This window comes from Photinus pyralis, unplaced genomic scaffold (genome assembly GCF_008802855.1).
Source record: "Photinus pyralis isolate 1611_PpyrPB1 unplaced genomic scaffold, Ppyr1.3 Ppyr1.4_LG4, whole genome shotgun sequence".
NCBI classification, from domain to species: Eukaryota; Metazoa; Arthropoda; class Insecta; order Coleoptera; family Lampyridae; genus Photinus; species Photinus pyralis.
In genome coordinates, this window is record NW_022170511.1 from 42,021,713 (window position 1) to 42,038,323 (window position 16,611).

General features: G+C 36.3%; 2 protein-coding genes across 3 annotated transcripts in view; one reads left to right on the plus strand and one right to left on the minus strand.

Moving 5' to 3' along the window:
- Nucleotides 1–3,959: 3,959 nt before the first annotated feature.
- On the minus strand, nt 3,960–15,126 carry LOC116168521 (DNA-binding protein D-ETS-4). 2 transcript variants are annotated; one of them, XM_031484416.1, is made up of 5 exons: nt 14,886–15,126; nt 9,264–10,212; nt 6,615–6,769; nt 5,409–5,532; nt 3,960–4,938 (listed from the first exon to the last, which is right to left on the minus strand). In XM_031484416.1, the coding sequence occupies exons 1-5, from the start codon at nt 14,916–14,918 to the stop codon at nt 4,595–4,597; spliced, it is 1,605 nt and encodes a 534-aa protein (XP_031340276.1). In that variant the 5' UTR covers nt 14,919–15,126; the 3' UTR covers nt 3,960–4,594. The 2 variants fall into 2 exon arrangements, with proteins under 2 accessions (XP_031340276.1, XP_031340277.1); XM_031484417.1 differs by lacking the exon at nt 14,886–15,126 and adding an exon at nt 10,273–11,900.
- Nucleotides 4,879–16,611, plus strand: part of LOC116168522 — a 58,761-nt gene continuing 47,028 nt past the window's right edge. The window contains exon 1 of the mRNA XM_031484419.1: nt 4,879–4,992. The gene's annotated coding sequence lies outside the window, so the exon portion shown is untranslated. The remainder of the gene's footprint in view (nt 4,993–16,611) is intronic.

Consider the following 16,611-nt stretch of genomic DNA (forward strand, 5'->3'; position numbering starts at 1 on the left):
AGAATAATTCCATTTTTTTTTCAGCTGCGCATTGTTTCATCGTAAAACTCTTTTGTTTCCACCTTCAACTACTCTTTAGCTGCCTTCCTAATTTTTTTCGTTCGGGGAACAGCTGCCATCGCCTTTTTTTTTCAACGTCCAGCTGCAACTTGCCAACATAAATTTTTCCAACAGTCAGCTATTTTTATAGCTGCATCCCTTAATTTTTTTAGTGGCTTTTCTAGACATAAGTCGTAGTTAGATCTCGCCTGCTTAGATATAAGAATAATTCCAAATTTTTTTCAGCTGCGCATTGTTTCATCGTAAAACTCTTTTGTTTCCACCTTCAGCTACTTTAGCTGCCTTCCTAATTTTTTTCGTTCGGGGAACAGCTGCCATCGCCTTTTTTTCAACGTTCAGCTGCAACTTGCCAACATAAATATTTGCAACAGTCAGCTATTTTTATAGCTGCATCCCTTAATTTTTTTAGTGGCTTTTCTAGACATAAGTCGTAGTTAGATTTCGCCTGCTTAGATATAAGAATAATTCCAATTTTTTTTCAGCTGCGCATTGTTTCATCGTAAATCTCTTTTGTTTCCACCTTCAGCTACTTTAGCTGCCTTCCTAATTTTTTTCGTTCGGGGAACAGCTGCCATCGCCTTTTTTTTTCAACGTTCAGCTGCAACTTGCCAACATAAATATTTGCAACAGTCAGCTATTTTTATAGCTGCATCCCTTAATTTTTTTAGTGGCTTTTCTAGACATAAGTCGTAGTTAGATTTCGCCTGCTTAGATATAAGAATAATTCCAATTTTTTTTCAGCTGCGCATTGTTTCATCGTAAACTCTTTTGTTTCCACCTTCAGCTACTTTAGCTGCCATCCTAATTTTTTTCGTTCGGGGAACAGCTGCCATCGCCTTTTTTTTTTCAACGTTCAGCTGCAACTTGCCAACATAAATTTTTGCAACAGTCAGCTATTTTTATAGCTGCATCCCTTAATTTTTTTAGTGGCTTTTCTAGACATAAGTCGTAGTTAGATCTTGCCTGTTTGATTTCAACTTGCTTGCTTGATATCAATGAAGGTGGATTTTGAAAGGTGTTATCCGAGAGTTAATTTATACTGCATAATTCGAGAGGCTGAGGGTGGCTGTGAGGGGAGGTAAAGGAGGCCACTTAGGATAGCACCTTCATGCAATCCACCGTACTTAGACATAAGTCGTAGTTAGATCTCGCCTGCTTAGATATAAGAATAATTCCAATTTTTTTTCAGCTGCGCATTGTTTCATCGTAAAACTCTTTTGTTTCCACCTTCAGCTACTTTAGCTGCCATCCTAATTTTTTTCGTTCGGGGAACAGCTGCCATCGCCTTTTTTTTTCAACGTTCAGCTGCAACTTGCCAACATAAATTTTTGCAACAGTCAGCTATTTTTATAGCTGCATCCCTTAATTTTTTTAGTGGCTTTTCTAGACATAAGTCGTAGTTAGATCTCGCCTGCTTAGATATAAGAATAATTCCAATTTTTTCAGCTGCGCATTGTTTCATCGTAAAACTCTTTTGTTTCCACCTTCAGCTACTTTAGCTGCCATCCTAATTTTTTTCGTTCGGGGAACAGCTGCCATCGCCTTTTTTTTTTTTCAACGTTCAGTTGCAACTTGCCAACATAAATTTTTGCAACAATCAGCTATTTTTATAGCTGCATCCCTTAATTTTTTAGCTGCATCCCTTAATTTTTTTAGTGGCTTTTCTAGACATAAGTCGTAGTTAGATCTCGCCTGCTTAGATATAAGAATAATTCCAATTTTTTTTCAGCTGCGCATTGTTTCATCGTAAAACTCTTTTGATTCCACCTTCAGCTACTTTAGCTGCCTTCCTAATTTTTTTTCGTTCGGGGGCAGCTGCCATCGCCTTTTTTTTTTCAACGTCCAGCTGCAACTTGCCAACATAAATTTTTGCAACAGTCAGCTATTTTTATAGCTGCATCCCTTAATTTTTTAGTGGCTTTTCTAGACATAAGTCGTAGTTAGATCTCGCCTGCTTAGATATAAGAATAATTCCAATTTTTTTTCAGCTGCGCATTGTTTCATCGTAAAACTCTTTTGTTTCCACCTTCAGCTACTTTAGCTGCCATCCTAATTTTTTTCGTTCGGGGAACAGCTGCCATCGCCTTTTTTTTTTCAACGTTCAGCTGCAACTTGCCAACATAAATTTTTGCAACAGTCAGCTATTTTTATAGCTGCATCCCTTAATTTTTTTAGTGGCTTTTCTAGACATAAGTCGTAGTTAGATCTCGCCTGCTTAGATATAAGAATAATTCCAATTTTTTTTCAGCTGCGCATTGTTTCATCGTAAAACTCTTTTGTTTCCACCTTCAGCTACTTTAGCTGCCATCCTAATTTTTTTCGTTCGGGGAACAGCTGCCATCGCCTTTTTTTTTTCAACGTTCAGCTGCAACTTGCCAACATAAATTTTTGCAACAGTCAGCTATTTTTATAGCTGCATCCCTTAATTTTTTTAGTGGCTTTTCTAGACATAAGTCGTAGTTAGATCGCACCTGCTTAGATATAAGAATAATTCAAATTTTTCCACTCTTCTATCGCACGTGGATTTTGACTGACATTCGGTGGGCGAGCAATTCATGGATTACATCTTCTGTACTATCCGAGTAACCACAACAAACCACCGGCGTTTGCGGATGACTTAATTCTCTTAGTGGATGGGGATGCGGATATTTCATCCACGCTGGACGCCGACATTCGTAAGCGCCAGAGGGATGTTCATCAACGCAAATAAGTGTGTGTCAATCTCGGCATTCCGCGTCAGAGAAACGGCTGTCACCCGAACTCGCCCTATCTTCAACATCTCCGACCAAACTTATTCCCTCTGGATACCTCGTCCTTCAGTTTGGCAGCGGGGATATACAAACCAAACCTGTTCAGCTTAAAGACCTGTCTGGCCAACTTAGAGGGAGCGGCGTTAAAGCCCCACCACTAGTTCGGGCTCCTGAGCTCGTACTTCGTGCTCCAGGATGGTCTACGGCTTCCAGGGCCCGTAGATCACCGCAGTCGCCCTCCTGCATGGATGTGGTCATTCGCAGTACTACAAAAACGGTGCTCCACCTTTTTTTAAAACGCTAATGTCAGCGACGGAGGTCTGAGGGTACCGGAAATATACCGGTTGGTGCCCTGGATCCTTTCAAAAGCCTTGCCAATATGCGCCAACATGAAGACCCGCTTCGCTGTTCTGGAAGAATTTCCTTACTAAGATCGAACAACTAGTCAAGGGTCCGCCATACGCCTTCTGCGCCTCCCTACCATTCCGTAGGGTGAACGGATCCGCATATTGTAAGTGATGTTATTTTTGGTATTTTTCAACGAGAGGTCTAAAAAGTGAAGTTTGTTGTTCTTTTCTCTTTCTTTGGCGAATTTAAAATTTGTGGTGAAATGTGTGTAATTGTTCATATGCAAAAGATGTCGTCAACGGTTCTGTTCTAAGGTGTAATATGTTTGCCAGTTTTAATTTTTGTTTGTTAATAAGATACCTTTGACAAATTTCTAATAATGCCATCAGTAATTGTTTACTAGAAATTGCTATTAGAAAATTTCAACAACAAAAATTAAGCGTATCTAGTAATTGTCCGCACACAATTTACCTATGTTCTCGTCACAGATGATCATCAAATGCCTACTCTGTGGGCCCCTCATAAGTGAAAATTAAATTTAACCTTGTGTTTTGGATGGTTCTGTTAGTCCTTATAGTTGTGATAGTTATCTGTGATAAATTTGTTCTTACTTTTTTCTAGCATTGGCTCTGCATTTGGGTTTTGTTTAGTGGTTAAGCGGCTTTTGTATATAAATTTTGTACCGACGGTGACGTGGACCGATTGGTGTAATTGTTTGTTTAACCGTTCTAGGAAGGGAAACATGTTTCACAAAAATCCTTCTTAAAGTAACATTAACATATATTTCAAGGTAAAGAGTTATTAAGTAATATTTTTTGCATTTAATTCATAAAAGTAAATTTATCGAACAAATAATCTACAGATAATTTACATACAATGGGTTAGCATTGGTTATCACACTTACTTCTAGATCACACTGTTAATGTGTACAGGGTGTACATTGGTTAATAAATAAACTCTCGACTAAAATTAACCGTTACACTGATAATATCATTTTATGGAAAGCGTTCATAGAACTTACAATATCAATATATCATAGATATATGGGACCGAAATCACCGATTGTTCGAATTTCAAAAGACAGGGCCAAAGCGTTAAAATCTTTCGAGATTGACGCTAAATTTGACCCTTTCGTCCCTCGATAGTCTACTAGTCGGTAAATATTTAGAAAGGAAATTGAATTGATTCATAAATTCTTTTGTGGAAATTACCTTCCACAATATTCCTTAGGCGCACTTATTCTACGGGCCTAACTGGCCGTTTTAAAAATTAGAAGCGAATGTGGTAATACCCCACGTTGCTTTTTAAGCTACTTTTATCATTTTGATAACTTCAAAATGAATAACCATCACCTCCCCCTTTGTAACCCCCCAATTTTTTGTACATTTGTATTAGTAGCTAGTCTATTTTCTATATACCTATGTACAAATAAATATCTATAAATTATACGGATGGCAAAACTGGTAGACGAGCCTTTGAGACCGTTCCGTTTTTTTCATTATGCCTTTTTTATAATACTGCCTTATAGACCTACTGAGTTTGTCGTAATTCATCGCCGGCCGATTTTTTCGCTTCCCCCAAAGTCGTGCGACTTTCACAGAGTCCTCTATTTTGAATATTCCTTTGTTGCGATCTATCCACCGAATACACGAGCCATGTGTTTGGGGAGACGCCAGTAGTTCCTTGAGGAACTGCCACAAGTGGATGTGGGAGCTGCCGGTCCCTCGAGACGTTGTGGGCTTACTTGGTTCGACGTCTGTCGGCATTTCTTCTTCCTCATCTGAAACCGTTCGCAATTAGGTAATGGAAAAAGAAATATTAAGTATCGCGCGAGGTGAGTTATTTTATCGTTTGACTGGTTCTTAAGAACAACTTCACGTTCACATTGCACATAAACCTACTTTTGAAGGCCAGCAAGTTTATTACATTACATTTGCGTCTTTGTATTTAAATCGCTAGAGACAATAAAACAAGAACTGATTAGATTGGCTAAATTTGCATTGAGCGTGTAGGCGTTTCAGAAAGCTTGTTTTTGGGGTTGGGGCGCCATAAATTCTGAAATAGACTTTGGTGGTTGACATTCCTTTTATAAATGGTCATCTTTTTTGTCCCGTTTATCTTAATAAATGCGAAAAACGGTGTTAAGGAAAGGTTAAAGTTATACTGATTAATTCCTAAAACACTAATAAACACCGTGATCAATGGACAAACTTAAAATGTTAATGTATCCAATGTTTTGTTCTGGCTTACCGTCGGAGATTTCTCCGCTCGACGCGTTACTGGAGGCACTTTCCGGCATCCATTTTCCACCAAATTCTTCCTCGGAGAAGGCGGCTTTCCAAATTTCTAATTGCGCGTATAGTATGCTTCCACTCTGTAACAAATGAGCTTGCTTTGATTGAATGCGGACTACATGATCTACTTGGAATTGTCTCCTTTTTTCTAAGAAATTACTCGGTCTGCTGTCTAGTAACGGAATGGGACATTTTTCTAAATGCCACGAGTTGATGACTGGTTTTGTTTCCAAGTCGCACACTTGAAAAGGTCAATACTATGATTTTGGAATCGGTCGATCGACTCATTATTCAATTTATAATTGAACTAAACACGAGGATGGTCTCATTTACATAAGATTAAAATAATTAAGCCATTTCGGAATTGTTTAATAAATAACCTCGTTCACAGATTAAGAAACTACGCTAAGTAGGCTTATTTCCGATGCAAAATATTTAAACAGTAGCATTAATCGATCGAATTAAACGCGCGTTTAGCCTACTTCGTTTTTGCAAGGGGGCTAATTGAAATTCAGTCGTACAGGAAGGCGTTTTGGACTGGCCGTAGGCAATGTCGCGGAACGTCCTTTGCACAATCTTACGATTTCTTATTTCACAATGTGTTAAAATTGAATGGTTATTCATCCAACAACTGGAGAAAGTCTTTCTAGCTTGACCCACTTGCATGAAAAAACGAGAAGGAATGTGCGGTTTCGTTTTAGGTATACAAAAGCAGTTTTTCGCCAATTATTTCAAGACCTATTCTCTTTAATCGCCGCGCAGGAATTGTAATTATTGCCGGCGAGGTATGATTTGATTGACGAAGAGAAGAAAAAAATTCGGGTCATGATTTAAAGATTGGTAAGTGCAGCCGAGATCTGAGGTGAAGTTAACGGTTTTTAAACGTTGACGTTCCATGTGCTAAAGATTTACCGTAATCGTATGAGTAAACGACGATTTAATTGAATTTATTAGAAGTTAATGACAAGTGGAGAAAATGCGACCTTGTACAGTCTGAAAACGTTTTTAAGGTTGTTATTTGAAAAAAATATTACAAACTGGTTTTATAGATCTGCCATAAAAACGCATTAAAAAGTTGATTTCAGTATCAATTAAATCGCCGTTCGGGGCGCAGATAAGGCTTCCGGATTTGTAATTAACAAAAAAATTCCTTCAAAAGTACCTGGGGCGCTCTTCTGGTAAAGTCCTCCTCTGAGAGAGCGATTAAGTTGGGCCCCGACAGTTCCCATTGATTTGGTATAAGTGTTGGCAGGCCAAATTGGTTTGTTGTCCACTGTAACCAGGACAGCACATTGGCTGGGTTCCATTGTGATGGGTCTGAAACAAAACAAAAATCATAGCAAACGTCGAACAAAGCAAGGAAACCCTGAAAGGGTCGATTTCAACCCTAAAGCTTTAGAGTTATGATGAGAAATTTTATAATTTGAAATTGCAAGCCAAATTTCCTAGTTATAAAAAAGTTTCGCGTTAATATTTTGAGTTATGCAAATTTTGTAGTGGAAGTTTAAAAATTATTTTGAATAGAGGTCAAATATCCTAGTTGAACCTTATAACAAAGTTTTAGGTTTAAAATTAGGAGCTATAAATCCCCGCTTGGGAAAATATTTCGATTCCTCACGTCAGGATCAAAATTTTGAGTCGTAATTAAACTAAACTTTCCACTTAAAAGTCCAAATGCTAAAATGTTTAAATCAAGTTTGCGGTAACATTTAAAATTTTCGTCGTGACGTCGAGTAGGTTAGAATTCTAATTATTAGTCGGAGGTTTTAAAATGTCGAGTACTAAGCTAATGTTTGTGGTAAAATTTCGAGGCATGATTTTTTCATCAAGATTTTCATAAAATTATCAGTAACTTCGGCGAAAAATTTTACATTGTTAGGTTGCGGTAATACTTCGATTTATAAGTTGAAACTTTACATCTTGGAATTCTAAAATTTCTAGTAACTTTGGTTTAGATTAACCGATTTTCACATAATTGGTCTTATTGCCAAGAGCTTTCTTCAGATTCTACATGGAGTCTTTTTAGTAAATGTGATGAGTGGTATAGAGGGCGCGGTTTGACATTAACATAAACTTTTCAGTTTTTCTTGAAAATTTCAAATGGAACGGAATAATGATTATGATAATTATTGCTTTTTATATTATTTATATTTCTCTGATTTAAAGTTAGAGTAATTTATTTGTTGCTCATAATTTAAAAACTTATATTGAGTGTTAATTTTAATTATTATTTGAATGATTGCTTGTTATGTTGTTCGTTTGTTTCAAAGCCAACTTGGATGAATACGCCAATTTAAATTTGTGAATGGAAACAGATATCAAAATGCGGTTTTCGATGATATTTCCACTTTTGTTATCTGTGCAATTAAAGTAATTTTTGGACAACATTTTTAAGTTATATGAAATGTAAAAATGTTGAGATTTAATCAACGTTTTGCGGGTTGGCTGCCAGATTAAAATTTTGAGTTCGACATTTTCTGACTGTGACTTAAATTGTTTGAGTTGACATTTTAAAAATTTAAATTATTTTGCAGCAAAATTTGCGTCCAGATATCAGATATGTCTACATTGTTCTGTAATATTTATGTAAAAATTTTTGAGTTACACTTTTGGCTTTAGTGCTAAAACTTCAATTGAATAATAATCAAAGTGTTTGGGTCTAAACCTTCAAATTGTAGGAATTTTAAGTTTTAATTGATGTTTTGCGCGATGATAATTTTGAGTTATAACTTGTTTGTTGGTTTAATTTTTGAGTTATAAATGGAAAGTTTAAAATTTTCATTTTTAATCGTTTTTAATTTAGTTTAAGTTTTTCCGTCAAACTTTTGTTTTGTCAAAATGTTCAAAGGTTTAGGAGTAAAAAGTTAAAAAATGATCCATGTAGCAATTAGGATTCGCTGTGCTTAATTTATTGTATCGTGAAATGCAATTTTCCAATTTTGTAACCTACGCGCACTAAACAATCGTGATTTTTAGAGTAGATCATCGATTATTATTTGCACCTCAACATGCGAGGCGCATCAAAACTAATTAAGTAATTAATTAGAAGGTAGAGAGCTAGTAAATGATTCGCCTTATACACAATTTGTCTTGCAATTAAACAGTGAACTAGAAATTTCTACTTGACCTGGATATTTATTTAACACTGTTTCACTTGCATTAATTAAACTTCGTTTGCGATTGATGGATAAGGCGACAAGTAATTTCACTTCCAAATCTACTGGAAGGAGGTTTGTTGACAGTGTCGGTTTTTCTGGGAAAAGCTAATAAACTGAAAACTCCTTTATAGGGAATATTAATTGGCATGCGTCTGCAATTAGCGACACGTGGCCGGTTGTCCTTGTCTATTTATATTAACCACACCCAACTTTACAATGGCAAAAAAAAACCGAAATAGCCCTAGTAGAAATCGTAATATATGACGTATGGTATTTGAGTGGGTGAGCGGAATAAATATTTTTCAATTATGAATTCCGCCTTTGTAGGTTGTCATGAAATACATTCAGCGTATGTTCGCGAAGGTTACTTTGTACCCATGGCATGGGTGTGGTGGAGTTGTGTCGCAATGATAATTTTGTATTGTTCCATTGTGTTCAATCGAACCCCGTGGGAATTGCTTTTCGGCCTGGTAGCTGAATGAATCACTTCCTAAGTATAGAATTGGAATCACAAACCATGTTTTGTATAACGAGATGACGTATGGCAAGATGATTTTATTACATCATCAGCCAGCACTTGCGTTAAGTGGCATCATAATATGCATAAGGAGACGTCATTGGTTTTTACCCGGAAAATTTCAGAAATCACATACCTGGAGATATAGCCAAAGCGGCGCATGTGTTGCTGACATCCTTCCGCATCTGCTCGATCGCCAAATTTAGAACTGGATCGATTGTTTCCCTCGACAGCTCCGGATCGATAATGTCATCAGGCTCTTCCATCTTGATGGGATTGTCCATCAAGTTAAAGTCGAAAGTTTTAATGTTGTACTTCTTCTGGAAACTGGTATCCCTCAGTACTTCCCTTAGCAATTTGTGGTCCTCGCCCTTCGACTTTTCGGGAACGATCTGAGTTTCGGCACTCTTATCACCATTCAATCTAAAGCTTTGCAGTATGCTGTCGAAATCGATGGTACTCTCCTGTTTGATTATGGCCGTCCCCAGTAAATCCACCACGTCTCGATTACTCGTGTAGTTCGAACATGGCGACAGGAAATTTTCTTCTTTGACGTACGGAGGGAAGAATTCCTTTTTTACGTACTGTTGTTGGTAATTGTCGGGTGCGTAGAACGAGCTGGGGGAGTGCGGGTAGCTCGACGTGTCCGATGGCGAGTTTGGGTACAGGCTATGGTAGTCGGACGTTGGGGATGGAAATGTGGAGTACTGCTCGTTTGGCGACAGCAGGCTGTGGGACGAATAGGGCGATAACGAATCTGTGCTTTTAATCGACGGTACTTCGAGATAAATTCCACTTATTGGCGATGTCGGGTAGTTCGTCTTTGTAGGTTCTGAACCTAGAAGCTCTTGGAAGTCGGGCCCGAGATCGATGTCGTTAGCTTTTAACGTTGGGGGAGAGTTTGGGTAGAACGTTGTCGATATTTTTGGCTTTACCCCGCATGGCATGGGCGGTGAGGGAGTCGAATAGAAGGTGGTCGGTGGCGGAAGGTCTTCTTCTGGCAGTAACGATAGGTCGAAGCTGTCGGCGAAATTGCTATAATCGCAGGGGGGTGTGAAGCCTGCCGATGGAACTATTTGAGGCATCTGAAATATATCGTGTATTTATTAGTACTTTTGGTCGAAATGGGAGCCCTCGTGACTCACCCCACATCTCTATCAGACTAACAAAATTGACTGATTAGTACCTACTCATTTGGGGGCAAAACGAAATCCCAAATACGTCACTTGCGAATGTAAATACAGATGGCATGCTAAAAATACAAGCACGCTCATCATGTGGCAAAAATTATGAAGCGGGAAGAGATCCACGCTTACCAAAATCGCGCTAATGACTAATCCGTCCATCTCTTTTCATTACGCAAATTTTAACAATTACTTCCCTCTCTTTCTGTTTTAGTTCACCTTGATTGCCAAATTATATTTTGCACTGTCAAGGTACGCAACTACGTCAGTTTTGTCCCCGTATTCAAATTCTGCCGCATTCTTTTTCGATTCGTCCGCGTACTCGTGCGCATCCCTTAAACATGGGAGTTATCAATTTAAGAGCGCCACTTGACTTAAATATATGTTAAGCACGCATAATTGGGAAACGATGTCGTAATAAATAACAAAGAGAGTGAGAGGTAAGTTGGTTATAAACGGGAAAACCGAGTTACCTTGAGCGGTGACGTGGCTTAAAACAATCTGATCGGTAGTGATTGTTTAATATCAAGGAAGATCTTTAAATCCATTTCAAAAGCCATCAGCTGAAAGTGGGTCAAAACGTAAAAGAATCCTTGGGGTTGATATCCTGATGAAATCAAAGTTTTGAATTAATTTTAAAAAATTTCACCTGCATCAAGTTGCATAATTTCGGAAATTAGAGTTACACAATGAATGCTTTTATCGGGAGTCCGATGGAAATTCCAACATCTTACATTCCGGGTGAAACGAGAAAATGAAAGTTCATTTTTTGACATAGCTAATTTAAATCTCGGCTCGTTGAAGCGTGGGCGATTTCCGGAATTTTACGAAAGACAAGCCAATTTGCGCGCTGTAAATTGAGACGGTAAGAGTGGTCACCAAGTCATTACACTCAACTTTCTCTTCTTATTCTAAGAAATGCGTTTACGAATTCCACGCCTTAATAACAGGTAGAGATATAACGTTGCGAACGTCACGTCATCCTCTTTTAGTGCCTGGTACCGGCCGAAACAACGTTTTAAAAAAAAGAACAAACATTTTAGGCATAAGTTTGGAAAACTTATAAGTTATTGTTAATTTATGAGGTTTTGGATTTAACGTCCTTGCTGCCATTAATTTCGGATTAATCATACCCAAAGAATGGAAATACGTTTCACAAGGATATTTTTAAACAAAAATGTGGGTGGTGCGCCTCTGCAATTCACCACTTTAGTATTGAGAATTTCTCACCGATTTTGTCTATGTAAACAATGCTGAAGTAGACCACTTTTAAGTTATTCACTACAGCTGTCCACCTTTGCATTTACCTCTAAAAATAATAGGCTCCCTAAAATTAATGCTTTACTCAACGCTTTTAGTGCATTAATAAAATTCGCCGGTGACGACAGTTTTGTTGTCGAAACGTATTCGATTTGTTAAAATTTTAAAAAGATGGGATGATTTTTAATGATGAATGTTGATAGCAAACTTTTAATCCACCCTTCCACGTAAATAAAATGATTTCTCGTTGAGCTGGACTGTGATGTGGTATATGGTGGTTTTTGCAAATAGCTAATCCAAAATAAGTTTTTGAAAATTGGGAAAATAAAAATAAATGAGTGATTTCAAACAGATTGCTTTAGCTTAATGACAGGTAATAATAATTCATTTGTTTTATTACACAGAATATTTGTTTCTGTGGGTGCTATGCAAGATTTATCAAATTGATACCGTACATATATGTGAAATTTTGCATGTGGACATAATTTCATATTCTAAACAACTTTTCTTGATAACAGTATACCTTATTATTGGCCAAAATGGCACTTTACCTCAACATAAAATTATTTTTCTTATTTGTCACGGCCATCTTGCATTGTAAAAAGTAAAAATATGCTTAAAATTCTTTTCAGACCAAGCAGGCCGTGATCCCAAAACATCAAAACGAGATTCAAAATTTTCTGATCAATACATGTATCGTGAAGTAAAGCCGACCTGCGTAGCTCAGATGAGTGCGTTAGTAGCTCTAACTTTGGCTGCAAGGGTCCTGGGTTAAGTGGTAAGATTAGCTAACACTCCGCCCACTATAAAATAAAAAAATCCGGGGGAACACACGGTAAAGCGTCCGATATAAGAACAAACAAAATTCAAGTCAGATCATTTTTTTCATGTTAAAAAACAAGTTCCAGATACTAAACTGCGTGAAGATTGGATTTTTTGCACCTTTGTTTGGGGAATGGATATCTTGGGGTAAGACAATTGTTCAAAAAACCAGGACAAAGCCGTTACTTGCATGAAGAAGCAACAAAAATACGAAAAAAAGATCGTGTTGTTCTTATCTAGCTTATTTTTCCAGGTTTTTTTTTAAAATACGATTTTTGGCTCATTTAAAACAAAACTAAAATGTTCTATGACTTGTGCGTCAGCTCGTCTGTTGTTCCGTCCGCCTTTGTGTGGCATGAGATCAGTTACTGAATATGCGTCGAAAGCTCAATACTTAAATGTATAATCAAGCTACTTCTACATGATGTCCAAATTTGAGCAAATTTTTTATTTATTCGCCAATCAAGTCGGGAAAATTGATTTGATGCACAAATACAAAATTTAGTATTTCGCTTCACTTCTGGTTAAGTTGTTAGACCAAAATCTTTATTTATCAGCAATTCCTTTGGGAAATGGAATGGAAAACCTAATTTTGGTGCTTGCACAATTGAGAAACAAATAGCGACTAAGTTAATACAATGGACCAACAGGTAGAAAAATGAAGACTTTTAATAATGTTCGAAAAATATTTCAGGAATTTTACGCTAAAATGGTACAGCGGTCCTAAAATGTTGACATTTCAACAAAAATTGCCTTCAGAGGTACAAATTTTGGAGTGATTTTTGCAAAAATGCGAAAGTTACAACCATTTTTACATTTGCTTCTGTCGCAATTGACTATTAAATAAGTTTAACGGTAAAATGAAAAACTGGTCCTAAATAAACGTTTTTAACATACTTTAACTTTGCGAATGCAAGTACGTTCGTAGGCGATTTTGCACGTCAAAATTTTGGAACGTCAAAATCGGAATTTAGCTACAGTGTGGATCAGACGGATGCAAAAATAAGAACGCTAAAAAGCAGAGGGAATATTTCGGAAAGTGAAGATTTCTTGAATGTTTACATTTTGGCGATGGTGCAAAATTTGATCCTTTTTTAGCTTCAAAGTTTCAAAAATGTTATAATTTTGCAAAAATGATTATAGGAATTTTTATAAAAATGTCCAACGTTTTTAGATTTTTTTAGAAATTTTATTTAAAAAAAAATTCAAAAACATGATTTACATGACCCTAACCTGTTTATGATTACTTTTGAAATGTTCAATAAACAAGACTAGCTATGAACATATGATTGTCAATTTAAAAAAAAATGTTTTCAAACTATTTCAAAAATAAAAATCGTATGAGTATGATACAATTTCTCTGGTGGTCAAACGAATTTTAATATTTGTTTAAATAAAAAGAAATGAAAATATACTTCCACGTGTCACGTTCTCCGATTATTTTTGACAAATTTATTTAAACGGTAAATTGGTTAAATGTAATTTCAAGAGATTTCATTAGATACAATATTGATTCGTTTTAAATGTGGTGTGATTGCAAAAAAGGTTATGCCTATGCAATGTAGGGATTAAAAATGTTTTTTTAGTTAGTCATCATTTGCATATTTGAAAAAAGGTCCTTGCAAACTGTGCTACTTACATACCGCAAACCTCCTTGCAATATTCTTCTAAATGGCAAGTCAAATCACAAAAATCAATAAAAAATGTTTCATTTGAAATTAGAAGGTTGGTGTCGACTTTTTTTATGCAACATTTGAAATCGATAATCTAAATGGTTGCTCAGACATGGTTAACCGATGATCTTGTGAAACACCCTGTATATTCCACAAGGAATATTTTGAAAACCTCGGTTTTTGCCTTGCAAAATCTTCCAATGTTTAAAAAGGTGGTTAGCCAAATCATGAAACACGTTCTGAGGGAAAGTATCCAGTTTATAATTCTACGCAAAAAAAAGCTGCCTGTTCAACGGACTTATCCTGTGAATAAAATTTGTAGGAAACAAGTCGCATTAAAGTCGTATTACTTCTATTAAGCAGCTACTAATTTATGCTTGATTTTCGTTTACACACCCTAAAGGCTTGCCGCGCATTTTTAGTTACACCTTTGGCACGTATGACGAATACGTTTGATTTTTAACATCTAAAAAACTCTTCACAGACAAGCAAACGTATTTAGTATCGTTTTTTCTCAAGATTCATTCAATTAAAACGGGTGTACTTTTAATTTTACTCGCAATTTACAAACAAAGGATTCTGGTTTTTACAACTTCCGCGTCAGCATAAAAAAAACGTATTTACAAGATTTAAAAACACCTTCATTAATTATTAGTTAATTTTGCGGTTTGAGTACGTCAATTACGCAGAAGAACCAAAAAAATGCCGTTAAAATACCCCCTGTGACATTTGACATCGTTTTTGGACCTTGGTACTACAGTACTTTTTGTTTACTTCACCAGAAATCGCGACAGTACCATAAAAAAATTAAAATCTCACCGAGTCTTCAGCGGTGGTACTCCTTGAAACCATTGTGGCGAACTTACAAAAACTCCGTCGCGAAACACACAAGAAAGGCACTACTTTCAGTAAAATTCGTGTATCATTTGTAATCCGTTTGGTTAGTTACTTATAAAAATTTGGGAGGCGGCGTACCGCGCTCTTCGACTGCCTTCAACTTAATGTTAATACAATTCCTCTTTGTAAGTCACGGCCTACTTTGTTACTACAGCTCACTGGCAAGCAAGAGGCAAGAACAAAGTGAAAGATTATCGTGCACCTCTTAGTAGACGAATTATACCTATCGGATTTCAAAATTTTCTTTTTTCTTTCTCGTGATTTTTCGTAAATTTTTCAGCGCGAGTCCGATGCCCTTCCACGATTATAAAATATTTTTTAGTTATTATCGGCGCTCTTAGATAGGCGATTGTTTTTCTCACAAAGGTCACAGATTAACTTTGAAGGTCTTCTTATGCAATTTACTGCAATGTAAAAGTATGAATTAAAGCCCATGTTGCCTTGTAGCGCCTCGGCTTCTTTTGCTAAAATCGCATGCGTTGACACTTCCCGAATGTAAAACAATAATTTTTTAGTTGTTTGACATCGCGGTGAAGCAATCCGAGTAGTAACATTACTTTAATATTGATAAGAAAAAAAACCGTTAAAATTAGTATTTATAGATTCATTATGGTATCTTTTGATTGTACAAATTCTAATAATGCAAATTCAAAATTGCACCCTACAATTTTGACGTTACTTTGAACAGTAAAATTTTTTTAAGAAAACGCTAAAAACAATTTTCTTATAAAACACAATTACGCATAAAACTGTGAAATTTGTTTGTTTATTTATTGTTACGTGCCCTCAGGCACATATTTTCTAATTATTTTCATATTTTCTCTTAATAATTTTCAGTGCTGGATGAGTTGGTCGTTTGTCCACGATTTTTATTTCCTAACCCCGTGGATGTCCCTCCAAAATTGATCGAAGTGTTTGTTTTCCTAAAATTTCTCAATTGTTTTCTTATTTTTTGGTTTAGTAATTGGTTTTTCTGTAATGACCAGGCTACAGTGAATTTTTGTTCTAAAAGTTGCGGAAAGTCTTTTCTTTCGTTTTGAATATTTTCGTATTTGTAAACAATCTCACCCTGATGTTTCCCTTTTCCCAATTTTGTAGGGATAGCTATTAAAAAGGCCTTGATTTGTCATAATTTGAATTCTTCTATTTGGTAGGCAGAATTTCCATTTTAATTTTTCCTTTTGTCAGGTACGTAATCAAAAGTTTCTATTCCAAATGTTGATTTCTTACGTAACGTAACGTAACCTAAAAAATGAACGGTAAAGAAAACCAAAGCAAACATATTTTCAAAATAAAACATGAGTTTTCACATCAGGGGAAATTAAAGGTCTTACGTACGTTTTTGTTTGGATATACATACACTGTTTGATTGTGTATCCAATTTTCTTTCTTTCTCAAGATTATATCTTGACCATAAGAGTTTAATAAACCTTCGTTGTGAGGTGAAAATTCTTTCCCTGCTATTGATTATAATTGAAAGGATCACTAGAAAACCTCCTTTATTCCTATGTAAGTGTATCCCCTCTCATCAACAATTACCACAATTAACTGGTGTCAGGGCTTTTAAACGATTTCGAAAAGGGCGAATCAGCGATGGCTCTATTCTTGGATTTGAGTAAGACTTTGATTTGAGGTTTGATTGTGTGCC

Excerpts from the sequence above, each read along its gene's own strand:
- LOC116168521 (XM_031484416.1), bottom strand. The coding sequence starts at position 14,918 with ATGGTTTCAAGGAGTACCACCGCTGAAGACTCG. Across the intron at positions 6,770-9,263 it reads CGCTTTGGCTATATCTCCAG|ACCCATCACAATGGAACCCA; the intron begins GTATGTGATTTC and ends GTTTTGTTTCAG. Across the intron at positions 5,533-6,614 it reads TTACCAGAAGAGCGCCCCAG|AGTGGAAGCATACTATACGC; the intron begins GTACTTTTGAAG and ends CATTTGTTACAG.